Consider the following 16,903-nt stretch of genomic DNA (forward strand, 5'->3'; position numbering starts at 1 on the left):
TTCTTTGATATGCCAGGCACATTATTAATAACGGTAGAAAAAATTCGCTATATCCCCTTCATGGTTGAATAATATATTTTTATAAGAAATAATTTATTATCGTATATAAAAGATACCTTACGCTATTGTCATCTGTACATGACATTCTTGAGTATATAATCTATTTTTTTACATATATTTATATTGTAATACTCACACGGTTATGCTAGATGTACCTATATTCTACACTACAAAGTTCCATTACTGTTTTACATGATTGCTGTACTGCAAATGCACTGGAATTTTTATCACATTCGTTAGTCCCCGCTTTGAATGTAATCTTACGCTAAAATTATAAAAATATATTTCTAGAGTTGTGGGTACGGGACAATCTTGCTTTTAAGACTTTGTAGAAGGTACACTGTTGACGCCGTCGTAACACGCATTCGTTTCACTATCCTTCCCCGTAATTTTGAAGAAGTTCAACAACGAGGGTACCGAGCTTTTAGACGATTTTGATACTTTCTGCGGTTCCATAGATCGTGATCTACTGTTTCTTCTAGCGGGTGTCGCGGCAACGCCAGTCAATTTCTCCGACACTGATTTTCCTGATCTGATCTCGAATTTTTCTCTTCGTATTCTGGTCAGCCAATCGACGTTTTCTTTGTACTTTTCCGGGGACATTTGAAGTAGATGTGGCGCCGTCCCGTCGATCACGAAATTCGGGAGATTCAATGTGGGAGAAAAGTTCTTACTCTCCACGGTAGACGAACTTGTGCTTGGCTCGTCCGATTCGTAGCCTTTGTGCAATCGACTATTGTCGTTGTACGGACTAAATAATCTTCGCGCACCACGATTTTCTAAATGAGCTCGTTTCGCGATCAATTCATTGTTCTCGTGTATCGGTGACAAAAGCGATGTGAACTTTCCTTCGGACCGCGATCCCATCATCATCTGACAGTAAGTTCTCTTCACAGAATTACTGAGTCTGTAACTAGTTCGATTAGCTTCGGTCTGGTTGATAAAATCGCTGGGACCAGGGGTGGCACCTAGCAACGAAAAAATTACCATTCAAGTTATGTAAAAATATTGGCATAGAAATGTCTGGGTCTAGAAAGACCCAACAGTGACCGTGCGAGTGTTAATATATCTATAGTCTTATGAATACATACTAGGCGTGGTGTCGGATCCCGGAGTACGTTCCTCGGACACAACCCAACGTTGAGAAACTGTTGGCGTTGTTTCTAATTTTAAACTGTCTAATGGATTCTTCGTATTAACGATTTCGGCGTGACCGCGTATTTGTATTTCCTCGTTCTCTATTTTATGTTCATAGCCAACTCTCCAGATTCGATGGCAGGAATCGTCGGAACATGTTACTATCTAAAGAAAAAGGGAAATACATATGTAAATAGAATGAACGTTTATGGCATAGGAAAATAGACAGTGAAATTTCTATTTGTACTTTGGTTTCCCCAACGTTGCACCACGTTATACAAGTAACTTCTTCCGTATGTCCGGAGAGTTGAACTACCGGTGAACCTGGTTTGTTTGTCCGCCATATATACGCAAGTTCGTCGCTAGAACCACTGGCTATGTAACGTCCATCGGAGCTTAAACAAGTCTTAACATAGTACGTGCGATTCTGATGGCCATAGAATTCTGCAACTAATGTGTAAAACATGTTAACCTTTCATTTACTTTAATATGAAGAACCCGTCGCCGCGAATCTTACTTGGATTGGGATTATATGATGATATGTTGTATGCGTATATAATGTTATCCATACAACTTGCGTATAACGTGATTCTGGCAGGACATATTAACAACGACGAGAACCCATTTCTTTTACTGTGCCCGCTATAGTTCATTGTATGCTTAGCTATTGGTTCCTTTTTGTGAACGGTATAATTTTTACGCAAATCCCACACCTTAATTAAACTGTAATATAAATAACAGTTGTTAACACACTGTATTCCTATGTACAAGGAATGTTAATATCGATAAATTTACCCATCGCCAGCTGCACAAGACAGTAAAGTAACATCATCTTGGAATGCTAAACCAGTAATACTTTCTGCTCTGGGTGCACGATTGATTGCTCTTCTCTGTCTCACATTGCCAATGGATCCATTGTAATGTGCGTTGGCAATACAATTGTCTGGTTTATGTTGTTCATGATGGTTGGCTCTAATATCCCATAACATTATACAGCCATCTCTAGCTCCTGTTGCGAACACAGCTGAAATGAAATGGTATCGATGAATACTTCTGGGAATACATTTATTATATGATCATGAAATAATTACCTTGATCTTGATAACGAAACACAGCAGTCTTAAGACTCCTCGTATGACCATAAAAATAATCAATCTGTTTTATTTTAGAGCCAGACAAATCCCATAATCTGGCGGTATGATCTCCAGATGCTGTCACTAATTTTAATTCGCCAGGCATCCAGGCAACGTCAAATATTGCATTGTAGTGCGCCTGGAAATAAAATTAAATGCCTTTATTTCTATGTAATTAATACAATATTTTATAACCAAAATTTCATGCAGAAATATTTCTTTTAATTTATCGATTTCATGCAAAATACATCGCTCGTAGAACATTGCACTCATTTTCCAATTACATCCGTACTAATAGTATAATAATATCACCTGTGTTTTTCCCAACGGTCGATCGCACACCGCATTAACATTAGTATTTTGAATCGCGATTTCTCCATCCTCGTTCGCTAAAGCAAGTATTTCCTCGTAGCCTTCCGTAGTGCAAAATCGGCACGCGAAAACTGGCGATTCCGGATTGTAATCGAGTGCGTTCGTATTCGGGGTAATACCACGATAGACATCATTCTGATAGCACTTTAAACGATACAGAGCGATATCGTAGTCACGTATCGATGCTGAAATATGATTTAACGTATAAAAATTCCTGGCAGAACCTGGAGGTATTTTAATTGACAATTCGGTTATGAAGACGCTATGTGGGTTATATATAACCTATCAACAGATATCTAGATTTCACTCGATTTTCTTGCGGTTTTTAATATATTACAATGAATTTACCTGATCCTTTTTCACGTTCCACAATGGAGCGCACCAAAGTCATCCTGAAACTGCATTAAATTGATGTTTTGTTGTTACACATTCGACAATTGTTCGTACACGCGAGTTTGTACGCGGGAAAAATCTGTCAGTTTTCCCGCACATGCGCACTCGGGTAATCGTACTTGATCGTACTGTACTGACAGAGTGGGGCGAGAGGCCATGTGCCTACCTGTGGCGTTGCGCCGCACAGTGGGCAATTTGGACAAAATCGGATTCAAAATTGTTCAAAATCAAGGAACTTTCGATAGGAATGAGGTAGAGCGATGAAATTTTTTTTAAATGAAAGCTGCAACTTTGTAGAATATGGGAAAAATAGAGAGATGGATGGGGATACCGTGAGGTACGAAAGTGTTGTTTTCGTGTTTTCATGTTATAAGTGTATTTTTTGTGTTACAACGCGAAAAATCTCTTCTATTTCGATTAGTTAATTCGGCAAGTGCTCGGTGTTTCATCGTAATATTATTTCATGAAATTTCTTTATTATAAAAATTCGTATACATTGAAAACAACAAACGACTCTCAAATTTACCGCCAACATTGTGAACCATTGGACAGTCGCTACTGTGGGTCAAAGTACGTAATGTCAATTGTTCCGTGCCAGTTCCTGTTATTCCAAAGAAATAAAGTGACATATACAGTGGCTGCCTAGAAAATAAGAAAATAGTGATTTATTTTTATTAATTATCAAAAATGCTTTCGCTCGTGAAGAATAGCGTCGCGACGACACAAGGATTCACTAAATATGGTACGATTAATTAATTCATAATTCAAATAAATTATATTTAATCGAACACGATCTAGTAGGCGTGTGATATGGTTTGATATTTTCAACAATACGGGTACAAAGTACAGTATCGAAGGCTTCAGTGGAATAATTTTATAATTATTATTACGAAATGTTTGATTATGTTATGTATGCCCAAATATTTGAATAGATGAAACAGTATTTTTTTTTCTTTCGGAGATGAAAAAGATATAATTACTTTTTCTCCGTATTAACGCTGAGTACTAATTGTTCTATGCCTTAGGAGCTGCCATAAATTATTGGAATGTAATCGTAAATAAATCATACGCGACCAAAGACAATGCTGCCAAGAACATTGTGTACGTCGATGGTGTTAGGACACCATTCTTGCAATCTGGAACAAGTTACAAAAACTTAACGCCATATGATCTTGCGACACATTCACTGGTGTAAGTTACGTGTTACTGGACTATGGATTTTAAATATTTATTTTTCATAAGAATTCATGATCTACTTATTACATATTATATTGTATAAATTAAGAAAGTAAATAAAATTATTATATAGGGCCTTACAAAAGAAAATTAAGTTTCCTCAAGAAGTGGTCGAATATATAGTTTATGGAACTGTTATGCAAGAAGTAAAGACATCCAATATCGCCCGAGAAGCTGCTCTAGCAGCTGGTTATAGCGATCGTACTCCTGCACACACAGTAACAATGGCATGCATCAGTAGCAATCAAGCTCTTACAACTGGTATGGGATTGATTGCTTGTGGTGTATACGATGTAATTGTTGCTGGCGGAGTTGAATTTATGTCCGATATACCGATTAGACACAATCGACGTATGAGATCTTTGATGCTGCAAGCTAACAAAGCAAAGACCATTGGGCAAACGTTGTCTCTGCTTGGTGGTCTTAGGCCACAGCACTTTGTGCCAGATGTGAGTCAACTCGTCACAAAATAAATTTCTAAAAAGTGTCGATTGCACTGTATTATCTTCTTACAATTACAGTTACCTGCTGTGGCAGAATTTTCCAGTGGGGAAACAATGGGACACAGTGGTGATAGATTAGCTGCAGCATTTGGAGTATCGAGAAAGGAACAGGATGAGTATGCCTTACGTTCGCATACTTTAGCTGCTAATGCGCAAAGACAGGGATATCTTACAGACATAACTCCTTACAAAGGTAGTAACAGTCTAGTAATAAATGATAAAGTTGGTTAAAACTATATTTTACTATTTTCTGCAGTTCCAAATGTGGACAAAGTAGTTGACAAAGATAACGGAATTCGTGTCTCTACACCTGAACAGTTAGCCAAATTGAAACCAGCTTTTGTTAAACCATACGGTAGCGTGACTGCTGCTAATGCTTCCTTTTTATCTGACGGAGCTTCTGCAGCTTTGATTATGTCAGAACAAAGAGCTCTTCAGCTTGGCCTAACTCCGAAAGCGTACTTAAGAAATTTTACTTATGTTTCTCAAGATCCGATCGATCAGTTGCTATTGGGGCCAACTTATGCGATACCAAAGGTTACAAATTTTCGGTTTTTGTGCGTATTTGATATACTCGGTATTCGAAGTAAAATTATAAAAATTTTTTGTAGGTATTAGAGAAAGCTAAATTAGGCGTGAAAGATATAGGAGTATGGGAAATACATGAGGCTTTTGCTGGACAAATTTTATCGAATTTGAAAGCTTTGGACTCCGACTGGTTTGCACAGAATTATCTAGGAAGATCCACGAAAGTAGGAACTCCGGATCTTAGTAAATGGAATGCATGGGGCGGATCTTTGTCGATCGGTCATCCATTTGCAGCAACTGGAGTTCGATTAGCAACTCACACAGCTAATCGACTTATTAGAGAAGATCAACAGTTTGGATTGATTGCTGCTTGCGCAGCTGGTGGACAGGTAAATGAAATTTTATACTGATGTTTTCTGCCAATTAAATTCTTCTCAGTAACCATGTTCTGCATCCTTCAGGGAGTGGGAATGATTATGGAAAGGTACCCTGGTGCGAAAGTGTGAATAACTAATTATCTTCAAGACCTGGTCAATTTGTACAGAGTAAGCATAAAGTATACAACAGTGAGGAAAATCTATATATACATATTTTTTCTAGGAAAAACCTAATTTTTTAGAATATGTTTTTTATAAAATGTTTTATAAGAAAAGTTGTTTAAATATATCGTTCGTAAAATTGTAATTTCACATGCAATCGTGTTTTATTACATCTAATCCAAGGTAACATGAAAAAGGGAAGGAAGAGATTGTTCTGTTAAGTGGTGCCTCACAGCATTGTCTAAAATGGTTTTGATGTCCTGACAACCGCACAGGACACGTTTCTTTAAAGATTCGAGGTTCGATAAATGTAATCGTTGACCTGCTCCTTGAGCTACCACTATGAAACCATCTTTGGATATGCTATCACTGTCTGGCAACGCAACAACGGATAAGGTAACACCAGGAGCACATTCTTCTACATAATTTGCATCTAAAACTCCTGTTCCTAGCGTTTTATCTTCATCTTCTACGGTTGGTCTATTGATTAGGGTTACGGTGCAACCCACAGCATAATTCTATAAAATAAATAATTTAGCTTAGAGATTTATTGCGACAAACGAAATATAAATTTTCTTTTGTATCATACGACACCTTGATAGGAATTCCAGCATCTATCAATGCAAGTGTGGCTGCGTTTACAGATGCACAGTATTCACTTCCATCTACTTGCAACACCTCTACATAAATGTCGATTTGCGAGCGTGGATATAATTCTAAATGTATTATTGCTTCCATAGCGTGTTTCAATTGGAGCGATCTTTCTTGCGATTTCCTATCACCTCTTGGTCTTCGTTTACGTTCGCCAGAGGACAAACTAAACACTGCCATGCTGTACTGACAGTTCACTATGCCTTTGGTAACATTGCTCGAAGATCTTCCAGTAGAACCTCGCGGCTACATTTGTCAAATAATTCGTTAAACAACTAACTTCTTAAACAATACGTAAAAACGAAAAATATGAATCCTAACCTGATGAGGTCCGTACACCGTTGCCAGAACCTTAGTGTTACCGTGCTCGATGTATGCACTCCCATCAGCTTGTCCGAAAACTCCCATTTTCACGCGTATTTGTCGTAATTCTAAAGCGCGTCTACCATCGGATCGCAATCCATTTTCGTCCTCGATACTTTCAGCTTCGATCATTTTTCCTTTCAAAATTTACTTCCACGAGTTAACTGTACCATAACCTAAAAATCGTCTATTGAATACATACATATGTACATAGACGAATTTAATCGAGACTGCCACTGACTGCCACGCTCCCAAGCATTTCTTTCCGTAAACAGAAAAATCGAACTTTATTTCGTCAACGTTTATTTAAATTTGAAAATTAGATCGAATGAAAATGAATATACAGGAATATTGATTGTACAAGTTTCTTACTTTATTGCATTTGTATCAATTTACACAGAAAAGGACATTACTGAGACAGTTGAGCTTGTTTCTCTACATTTTGTTCTATCTCTAAAAGCCCTAATTTCTTCAATAAATCATTCTTATCTGCGAAGAATTCTTTGTACCACATGATGGTGTCATATTTTTCTTGAACCGTCATGTATGGGTTTTTTGACATTCCTATACACACTAATTCCATAAAATGCCGTATGGGTCCTTTAGTGGGACACCATCCTGCCAAATGTCGTTCCAAGAACACATGTTCCGAAAAATGTATGCTATGTTCCTCGTCCATTCCTGCGTGATTAAAAAATAGATTTTTTCACAAAATATATTACGAGGAAGAAATTCATTATTCTTATAATAATACCTTGCTCATTGTCGATAGGGAAGTTCCACATTTTTCCTTCCTCAGTCCATTGAGCCATTTCTTGAAATGCATTTTCTGGATAGTGCGTTGTAATCATTTTCATATATTTCTTCTCGCACAAGTTCCATGTTTCGAGCTCGGCAGTCTTTGAAGGGGTTGCATTGGTTTCACCAAAAATTTTATAATACTTATTCATATCCTCTTCATTCCTAAAGTTAAGTCAATATTATAATTGTGAATAAATGTATTTATTTATTTAAAATCGAACCTTTTTTCTTCTCCTACATCGTCGTCGAATAGAATCCAATGCAGAGATGATACACCAGTCTCTCTTTTCATATAATGCGGTCTCTTTGGCTTTCTAGTTCCAGATCTGGACTTTCTTGTGTTAGAAACATTGTTTAACATCATTCTGCTTATAGACGGCTCTTGTGCTCTCATCTTTTGTCTCTCTTGTTCCTCTAGTCTTTCTTGCCCCTTTTGACCCTCTTGTGTCATTTGTCCCTCTTGTTTCTTTTGTCTTGATCCTCTCTGCTCTCGGTAATCCTTTAACAATGTCTTAATTACTGACAACTGCTCCTTTTGCTTTTGATCCTCCAATGACTTAGGGGGTTGACTCTCTTGTTCTTCACTTTTTGCAAATAATTCTTTAATTAAGGATAACTGCTCGGTTTTTTTTTGTAACAAGGTTTTAGACTGTTGTTCTCGTAACTGTTTTATCACAGATGGCTCCGCAGGTTTCTTCTGTGGCAAGGTTTTACTTTTAAACGATTGTTTGTCTTGTTCTTTTAATAATTGTTTAAATATGGATTGCATTGGAGGTTTTGTTTGTGTCTGACTCTTTTTCGAAGCTTGTTCAGTTACGGATAAGTCCTTTTGTAACAACAATTTACTTATAGACGGTTGTGCTTGTTCTTCGTGTGTTTGTAGTAGTTGTTTAATTATGGATGGCTCTTCAGGTTTCTTTGATTCCTGACCCATTTTTAACAATTTCCCACTTATAGAGTTTTGTTTCATTTTTATATCTGCTGTTCTACTTTTGTTTTCATTGTTCATCCTGGTCTTCATTCTCTCATTTTTTAATGTGTCCTTTTCTGCATTCCTTGATTTAAATTTACTTGGAAATTCCTTGCTGTGAAATACATTACGCATATGTTATACTATAGAAATATTATTCTGTTTACAAATATTATATACTTACATTGGCTCTGTAGATTGTTTCTCACTTTTGATAGCGGAAAGACTAAATAGCAACGACGAAACGACTTTCTCTTTATCTCCTCCGACAGATGAAGTTAATATTTCAGCTGCTTTCGTTATACGATACTCTAAAATAAAATGTTATTTATTATTAATTCGCACAAATGACATACCATAGAGTAAATTTAACAAATCAGTTTTATTAATTCTGAAATAGATTACACACCCACCTAACTGTTCTGCTTTATCCTTTTCGCTTATCTTGATATCTACTTGCTTCGAAGGTGTTTTCTTTAAAAGCAATACATAGAATTACTGTGCATTTTAACAGAAACTAAATTGCTTTAATTTATCAAACAGAAAGGTATAAAGTATTTACTTGCACATAATAATCTATTAATTCGTACAAATCCAAATCCTTTTTCTGTGTCACATTACTATTGCTATTAGTCGTTTTCACAGTTTGTTTCTGGGGTCTGGTGTCTAAATCGCTATCAGAATCAGATGAATCCGATGAAGATGAAGATGAGTTAGAACCTAATCGAATTGTATTATGTGCAATGCTTATCCATTTGTGGGGCATCGCAATTTGCGTTCTAGTATGTACAAAAATTATTAATACCAGTTGTCACGATGAATGTTAAGGTTAGCTGATATTAACTATTACAAATAAGTTAATAAACATTAACATAATTTGCATCAATACTTACCTTGGAATATGTCGTATGGACAACATCTTTTTATTATTATTTAATACTATTTCTACTGCCGGTGCTTACAATTGTGTAACGCAAGTGTGGCGATGCAATAAATCATTCATTGAATTATACTGGTATCGAGTGAAGTTGTATTGCAGCATAACGACATTAAACAGTTTTACCACATATCATTTAATAATGATATGTTTATTTTAATGTTAGTTTCTCAGAATTCAGAATCCGACACAGTTTCTATACGCATTTATAAAAGCATAAATGTGAACAACTGAAGTATGATACAACACAACTGGTAGAACATCCTTGAAGTTAGGAGTGAGTGATAAGACTACATAGTTGAAACATCTTTCGAAGTATTCGATTCAAATTAATGAACGCGTGTAGTCTTCCACCTTTATTTATTTTGTTTCAATTAATGCAAAGCGAAACGTGTGGGCGACAGAGAATGAAACGTTGGTTTTTAAGTCCTTTAATGCATAACGTATCTGAACGTTTATTAAAAAAATGTTTTATTTTACAGATTCATAGTATTCGAAGCTAGTTTATTGCATATACATAACAATATAATATAATATTATATATATACACATATGTATATATACACACACACACACATATATATGTATATATATATGCATATATATATGTCTTATTTTCTCCCTTACTTTATCAGGCAAAACACGCGACTAAAGGTGTTTCGTAAAATCATGCGCCTGTTAATGGGATCTAATAACTCGGAAACTGTGAATTTAAGATACAATTATAATTTATAAATTTTCATTTACAAGGCTTATACTATAATCTTTAATATTAAAATAAACTTACATAATAATGCTATCTCGAAAATTTTAATCGGGTTACGATGAACCCCAACACCCCGCCAATCACATAATTAAGAGCTTACATGGTAGATTAAACGTAATCGGTAGAATTTTGGAGAATTTATGCGTTATCTTACAGCAAACGTATTTAAAATCCGACAAAATGCCTTACACTTTCTGTTCCCGTTGTTTCTCGTCGGACAAATCTTTCAGCAAAAATAAAACAATACGTGATCGATTTGCTAAATCAGTTAATCGATAATAATACATACACGCCAGCCAAGAACTTAAGTAAGCCGTATGCGTAATTACAAAGCGCGTCTCTTATGATATTAGTTTCTCTGCGCAATTAATTAACAACTTACACTTAATGTCTAATTGTGTTACTGCTACTAGGGGGAAATAAGTCAATTTAATGAAAGGTACAGCAATAAATTACGTAAGTGAATAAATATATATCAAAATATATGGTCAATATGAAACAGGTCCATCCATACTGCGATAGAAATTCCCTTCGTTGGACACATAGAACTTTGGCTCTCTTTGCTTGCCAGGGTAATAAAAAACGTGACGTGGTTGTAAAAGATATCAATCAAGACGAAGATAAATCAAGCATTATGTTTGGATCTTCTAATGCTGGTAATGGTAATTCGTTTTTCTCTTCCTCGACTCTGGCATCCGACATCTTTAGGAACTTAATCACCTTTTCGGTAGCGGCGATTCCGCAACTACTTACTTCATTCTAGAAAAGCAAACAACAAAAATTATATCCGTGTGCTCGGTTCGATTCGATTACGAACGATATTCGTTAAATAATAATTCGAGTAGTTACCGATGCCGTTAGATTCATGAAATTGAAAAATTTCTGAAGTACAGACACCATAGCGGTAAAATTATTATCTGGAAGTCTACTGCGCACCAACGATTCGTAATCCTAGAAGTAAACAATTTTATTAGTATGTCATGTACACAACGAATCGGTGTTGGTACTTTTCCAAGAGTTACTCACCTTATTATCCATTATTAAGTAACCAAGTAGGAGTACGACGTACGCCCCTATTAAAGTATGTTCCATATGACGTCCCGCTTTTTGTAATACTGGAGAGTAAAAAAATATATGTTATACTTAATACGCACTGTACACATTACAGTAACTTCAAAGTATCGTCTAGTAATGTTTATACAAACATTTTGTAACAGTTTCTTCGATAAATTCCTCCTGAGATTTAGTTGTGGTCGACACGGTCTCAGTTTGCTCGCAATCTTTTTCCCCATCCAAAATAGCATCTGTCTTTTGCTCTTCGGCGCGTGCTAATTCCTCTTGTTTGTAAAAAAGGTCGATTAAAGATTCTACTCCGCTTTCCTCAGACGCTAAACAAAAGAGATGAATTACAATATAATTTCAGCATCACCATAAAAAAAGAACACGCTGGATCCACGCGATTTATTCAATATTTACCGTCAAAAATATTTTCTGGAGACGGAGGAGCTCTCGACTCGATAAGAAGTTGTTTATTATCATCACATTGTTCTACTAAATTTATCAACATAATCAATGCCAACATCATCATATCGAAACGCTTCTCTTCGGGAAGTGACTCGGGAACGCGTAACAAAAGGTACAAACTACAATCCAAAACACCTGTTTGCGATCCTACCGATTTGCTTCCGAAAGCTAAAAAAAAACATCATAAACAGTGTAAAACATATAAGCTCTCTAAAGATCACAACATCTAAAGACTACAACAACGCGTGGACTTACATTGTCTATTGAATCGATGTGTAAGATTAATGAGAACCTTAATAATAGCAAATAGACACTCTCTAATAACAGCACCAGTAGAAGTTTTATCACTCGGATCTATGGTTGGATAAATAGGAATTTCTTGTCCGCAAAGATGGTACAAATTCGCTAATGTGCTGACTAAAACTCCGCTCTCGTATTTCAATAAATATACTTGATTCTCCTCGTTCATGTGAGTAACCTGGAATAATTGAATACATTCAGAATTATTCTTGGCAGCGGAATCTGTCTGCACCGTTTTATCATTTACTCACATTTTCTAATACACGTAGACATCTATCAACTTTACGTAATTTGTCTAATAAAGGATCTGACCAACCAGATCTCGTAATATCCTGAGCATTAATATGACGGTGACAATCTCTGATTGTTTTAACAATGTGTTCTAATCCTCCCAATTCTCTAAGTTCCTCTTTAAACCATTCGCCAGCACGTTTCGATGTAAGACTGAGAAGTGTTTCCATAGCAAGTTGACCAACCTAATGAATAAATGAACAAATAAATAGATAATTGGGCTATTATCAGTTTTGTATCACAAATCACAAAGAATAATATACTTACGGTTATATTATCAAGATTTAGATGTTTCGCGTGTCCTTGAGCTTGAATATCAGCACACAATTGGCGCACTTTCTCTCTATTTTTTAATAATTCTGCCCCGCTAAGGCCACAATCATCGAGTGCATCTTTGTGACTGGCATCAGATTCTAACAAACTTAACATTAATTCCAAGCAATCCCGATCTAAATCCATAGCTAAACGGTCTTGACTTAATACAAACATTACTGTTGCTGTACACAAAGCAAGGCTCTGAAGAAAAGAAATATGTAATAATATTCCTTGGACTTTTCGAATTTGAAAATTTTATATTTATAACATATGCAAGCGCATTTCATGGAACTGAATTTATATACATATATACCTGATCCTTGGTCGCGTCGTGAAGTGCTTTGAAGAACTTGGCAACAGTTCCATGAGCACGTACGTGCATCCGAAACGCAGGTGCCATGCACTTGCTCGCTAATCGTATAGCTGAAAGACAACGAGTAGCATTCGGATTGTTCTCCCTTAAAGTGTCTAATATATATTCAACATCGTCATTAAACTCTTGAAACTCTCCGCTTTCTTGAATTTGATGTGCTTTCTTCACATTCTTTACTACGGTGTAGAACTGAAAGATAAATCTTACATTAACATTTTCTTTTGACACAGCAATCATCTCGTTCACCAATACTGTACGATCAAAAGCATCATCCTTATCGAATATATACGTACACCCTTGACTTTCTTGCCACAACGTACGCTGGTTATAGCATCGGATTCATCCTCAAAACCCGCAACAGCTTCAGGATATGTGACAACTCTGGTCAGTTGCGAAGGATCGAACTCTTCCTCGTATTCTACAGGTCCTGCGTTGCTATGGGACCCTGAAGCAGTGGTCGGCGTATTGCTACCAGTAGTAGCAGTGTCCGTGGTGTTCGATTCTTTGTCGCTATCGCACCATTTATGTTTGTACAATGCCCTCCTCTTGTTTCCGTTTGTCGCGCCTGTGGATCGACTTTTAAAAATGCTACCCTTTTTGGTAGCAGGCTTTTGAACAGTTGCGGACGGTGCATTCTGGGGCTGAGTCTCCGCCACCGTGCTCGTTACATGCAAAGCTACGTCACTCTCCGCGTTACCGCTGACACCTTCGCTATCGTCGCTACCAGAAAACCAATCTTGATCGACTAAGGCTTTAGCTGTGGCTGTGTCGTTATCAGTGACCCGGGCCGGCTGTTCGATTTCCACATCGTGATCCGGTTCTGCTTCTGGTTCAGGTTCCGGTTCTGGCTCCAGCTCGTGTTCCGGTTCCGGTTCTGGTGTCTGAACCGTTTCAGAACCTTGCGAAGCAGGTTCTGGCTGCGGAGCAGGCTCCGAGATCACCTCGTTCGTCGGGATATCTATTGAACAATGTTGAACCTCGTCCGGAACGGCTTCTTCGACGGCTTCCTCGGTTTCTGGCGCGTTTATTATCATTGGTCTCGTTTGCATAGGATCAGAATCGCTCGACAGTATGTCGATCAGTTCTTGGGTTGTGGTTGGCAGTGGTTGATCACGCCCAATCAATGGTTCGATCGCTGGCTTACAGGCATACGTGGAACCACAATCAGTCTTAACGATATCGTAATGAGATATTAAGGTGTTGTTCGAATCGGTGACCGATTTTCTAAGGGTTAAAGAAAGACCAGAACTATGCGAATTCGGTGTTACCGGTGTGGCCGACACGGCGGAGGATGGTGTTAAGTCTAAATGTAGATTTTTCGCTCGACTACGAGTGGTTCTTCTCATCTCGGAATTTTCTAAAGGTATCGAGACCGTCGAGATAATAGGTTGATGGGAACGGACTGTTTTATGGTCAGATTTGATCACGTCCGTGGCGATGCTCTTACGTTCGACGTCTGCTTTTGTCGGACTCGTAAGCGGCGTCGAAATTCTGTATGTCTCGGGCTCGGGCTCCGGTGCAGCCTGAACGTTCGCGCACACTAATCGTGCTGTGCCTTTGCATATTCTCAATACGATTGGTGGTTTACCTTCCTCCCTGCTGGGAGTTACGTCGTTATTGGCTGCATCTACAGTTTCCGCAACCACCTTTTTAGCCGCGGCGTTCGACACTTTCGTCAAAGATTGTTTCGGTGGCGGCGGCGGAGGCGGCTGCGGCTGCGGCGGAGGCTGCGGCTGCGGAGCGGATTTCTGCGGACGAGCTCGCCCGTAATGTGAATCAGGTACTTGTTTGTATATTGCCACATCCTGGCGAGATTCTTCTATCGGAGGTGGAACATTTCTACTCTTAAAAAACTTCTTAGGTTTAACGACCGGCGGTGCTACGTCCGGTTTATTGTCTGGATCAGTTTCGAACGAAAACGGATCTTTCCCGGAATTAACGCGGGCATTCTGGTTCCCATAATCAAGCTTTATTCTCTTCGCACCGAACGTGTTGTGAATATCATCTCTCCTTCCTACGAACAAACGAATACTCATAATATTTGAGGAAAACTTCGAAGGATGCCTTTCCTTAAATACTACAATTATATGTAAGTATATATCAGGGTGTTCGGCAACAATTTTAGTATTCTCGATCTTCACCTTGTGTTCTCCTAAAGGATTGTCCCTTAAATTTTCTTCCATCTGTTGCCGAACGTTCTGTATAAACATTGTATAAAAAATAAATTCTACAAATTCGCATGAATGTCCATATTAATTGAATGTTGACGCATCAGAGATAATTGTTAATCGATATATGCATATATGTGATACGCAGACTATAGAATTTTTATGCGAAATAAACATTTCCTAATTATTTCCTTTCTTAACACATTGCAGACCAGTCACGAGTATACTTGTTTTTTCGTGTTCTAGTGTTGCTCACGCGAAGAAGATGCAAACAAAGCTTGATAGCAATATAAGTGTTAATAGCATTTTAGGTATTCTTAGTTATTCTTAGTTTAGGCTGAAATACATACAAGTCTTTGGTTTTGCATTCAAATGAAGAGCAGCAATGACTAGTTTTGATTCCAAGTTGCTGGTGTAGCAAAGTGTGTATAGGTTTAATAGTTTGGAAACAGTGCATAAAATCTATAGTCTAACGATACATATTTATACAAAATATATATACATATACATATATATGTGTGTCTGCGATATACAATGTAATGATACATGCAACGGCGATTGATAATGGGAAAAGCATACCATTGATATTTGTGCTTCTGATAGATGTGAAAGATGTAATACCCCATTTTCCAACAGTGCCCGCTGATTTAGCAGCGGAAGGTCGATTGCTGTTTTCCCTAAAAAGCTTATCAAATTGAATGCTCCCAGGCGTCACACTGGTGACCTTACGGCTGTAAGATTTTGTGTAACTACGGGACGTCATGTTGTATTCCTCGGTATCTCAGAAACGTTCCACATCTCAATAGACACAGGTAAGTATATCCATCTTCATGTTCCCCAAATGTTATCAGGCATGTATGGTAAATAACCATTGACTGTTCTCGCACGGTTGCGGTGAAATGTTGCGAAAGAAAAATGAAGCTTCAGCGCATCGGAACCCCGTTCGCCGTGATTAATTGGAAATTCGTAAGGAAAAAAATCAAGAGCCAATATCTTCGGAACATATGAAAGAAACAAACGCCATGTTTCATTCGCTATTTATCCCGATGCACAAATTTACGAAAGTATAACTCTCAAATTCGATTTCGATTCGGAAACATTGTCGTTATGCTCATTATTCTCAGTCTCGTGTTCACACTTGTTCCTTCTGTATGCAAGATTTTTATATATCTGCATAAGTACAACTAAAAATATTAGTCATAACATGATCTTGAGCCATCTGTCGATGTTTTTCGTTTCAAGATTTAGATACATACCATACACAAAAAAAACGAGCAATACAATACACAAGATTGTATGTAATATGTGCTTGTCGTCCTATCCAGTAGGTAGAGCCAACAAGCAAAGTTTCCTACCTTACCAATAGACAATCGTCCAATCAAAATCTATTTTATACAACAAATGAATCACCTATCTTTCCGCTTGAATTTCTGACTTGCGAATCTCTATTCTCTGCAAGCGTTTCATATATTCTACGCCCAGATATAATTCTTTTCTATACCTTCTATTCCATAAAGTTTCCTCGCTTTATGAACTATTCTCT

The 16,903-nt window shown here is 37.4% G+C and overlaps 5 protein-coding genes across 7 annotated transcripts; 1 reads left to right on the forward strand and 4 right to left on the reverse strand.

The window, feature by feature from the left end:
- Positions 1 to 34: 34 nt before the first annotated feature.
- Positions 35 to 3,217, reverse strand: L(2)dtl (WD40 domain-containing protein denticleless). Its single transcript, XM_076798858.1, has 8 exons — positions 3,051 to 3,217; positions 2,643 to 2,887; positions 2,289 to 2,469; positions 1,993 to 2,221; positions 1,715 to 1,920; positions 1,445 to 1,647; positions 1,152 to 1,362; positions 35 to 1,028 (listed from the first exon to the last, which is right to left on the reverse strand). Exons 1-8 carry the CDS (start codon positions 3,091 to 3,093, stop codon positions 379 to 381), a joined length of 1,968 nt encoding a protein of 655 aa, XP_076654973.1. The 5' UTR covers positions 3,094 to 3,217; the 3' UTR covers positions 35 to 378.
- A 447-nt stretch (positions 3,218 to 3,664) lies between these two features.
- Mtpbeta (mitochondrial trifunctional protein beta subunit) lies at positions 3,665 to 6,225 on the forward strand. 3 transcript variants are annotated; one of them, XM_076798865.1, is made up of 8 exons: positions 3,665 to 3,837; positions 4,121 to 4,286; positions 4,405 to 4,780; positions 4,853 to 5,027; positions 5,091 to 5,371; positions 5,446 to 5,751; positions 5,824 to 5,907; positions 6,085 to 6,225. In XM_076798865.1, the coding sequence occupies exons 1-7, from the start codon at positions 3,783 to 3,785 to the stop codon at positions 5,866 to 5,868; spliced, it is 1,404 nt and encodes a 467-aa protein (XP_076654980.1). In that variant the 5' UTR covers positions 3,665 to 3,782; the 3' UTR covers positions 5,869 to 5,907; positions 6,085 to 6,225. The 3 variants fall into 3 exon arrangements, 2 of the variants coding, with proteins under 2 accessions (XP_076654980.1, XP_076654979.1); XR_013083233.1 differs by lacking the exon at positions 6,085 to 6,225 and adding an exon at positions 5,963 to 6,046 and having other exon boundaries at positions 3,666 to 3,837; positions 5,824 to 5,928; XM_076798864.1 differs by lacking the exon at positions 6,085 to 6,225 and having other exon boundaries at positions 3,666 to 3,837; positions 5,824 to 5,929.
- On the reverse strand, positions 6,075 to 7,206 carry Ski6 (exosome complex component Ski6). The gene is made up of 3 exons (XM_076798867.1): positions 6,874 to 7,206; positions 6,496 to 6,798; positions 6,075 to 6,419 (listed from the first exon to the last, which is right to left on the reverse strand). Exons 1-3 carry the CDS (start codon positions 7,045 to 7,047, stop codon positions 6,075 to 6,077), a joined length of 822 nt encoding a protein of 273 aa, XP_076654982.1. The 5' UTR covers positions 7,048 to 7,206.
- A 60-nt stretch (positions 7,207 to 7,266) lies between these two features.
- Mrps31 (mitochondrial ribosomal protein S31) lies at positions 7,267 to 9,894 on the reverse strand. Its single transcript, XM_076798863.1, has 7 exons — positions 9,580 to 9,894; positions 9,249 to 9,465; positions 9,100 to 9,160; positions 8,871 to 8,997; positions 7,938 to 8,801; positions 7,670 to 7,878; positions 7,267 to 7,596 (listed from the first exon to the last, which is right to left on the reverse strand). The coding sequence occupies exons 1-7, from the start codon at positions 9,603 to 9,605 to the stop codon at positions 7,325 to 7,327; spliced, it is 1,776 nt and encodes a 591-aa protein (XP_076654978.1). The 5' UTR covers positions 9,606 to 9,894; the 3' UTR covers positions 7,267 to 7,324.
- A 947-nt stretch (positions 9,895 to 10,841) lies between these two features.
- Wapl (cohesin release factor wings apart-like) lies at positions 10,842 to 16,633 on the reverse strand. The gene is made up of 11 exons (XM_076798857.1): positions 15,940 to 16,633; positions 13,486 to 15,206; positions 13,133 to 13,381; positions 12,772 to 13,020; positions 12,465 to 12,689; positions 12,169 to 12,391; positions 11,866 to 12,081; positions 11,595 to 11,777; positions 11,416 to 11,504; positions 11,239 to 11,340; positions 10,842 to 11,148 (listed from the first exon to the last, which is right to left on the reverse strand). Exons 1-11 carry the CDS (start codon positions 16,121 to 16,123, stop codon positions 10,999 to 11,001), a joined length of 3,591 nt encoding a protein of 1,196 aa, XP_076654972.1. The 5' UTR covers positions 16,124 to 16,633; the 3' UTR covers positions 10,842 to 10,998.
- Positions 16,634 to 16,903: the final 270 nt, after the last annotated feature.

The sequence above is a fragment of the Halictus rubicundus genome, chromosome 13 (genome assembly GCF_050948215.1).
Source record: "Halictus rubicundus isolate RS-2024b chromosome 13, iyHalRubi1_principal, whole genome shotgun sequence".
NCBI classification, from domain to species: domain Eukaryota; kingdom Metazoa; phylum Arthropoda; class Insecta; order Hymenoptera; family Halictidae; genus Halictus; species Halictus rubicundus.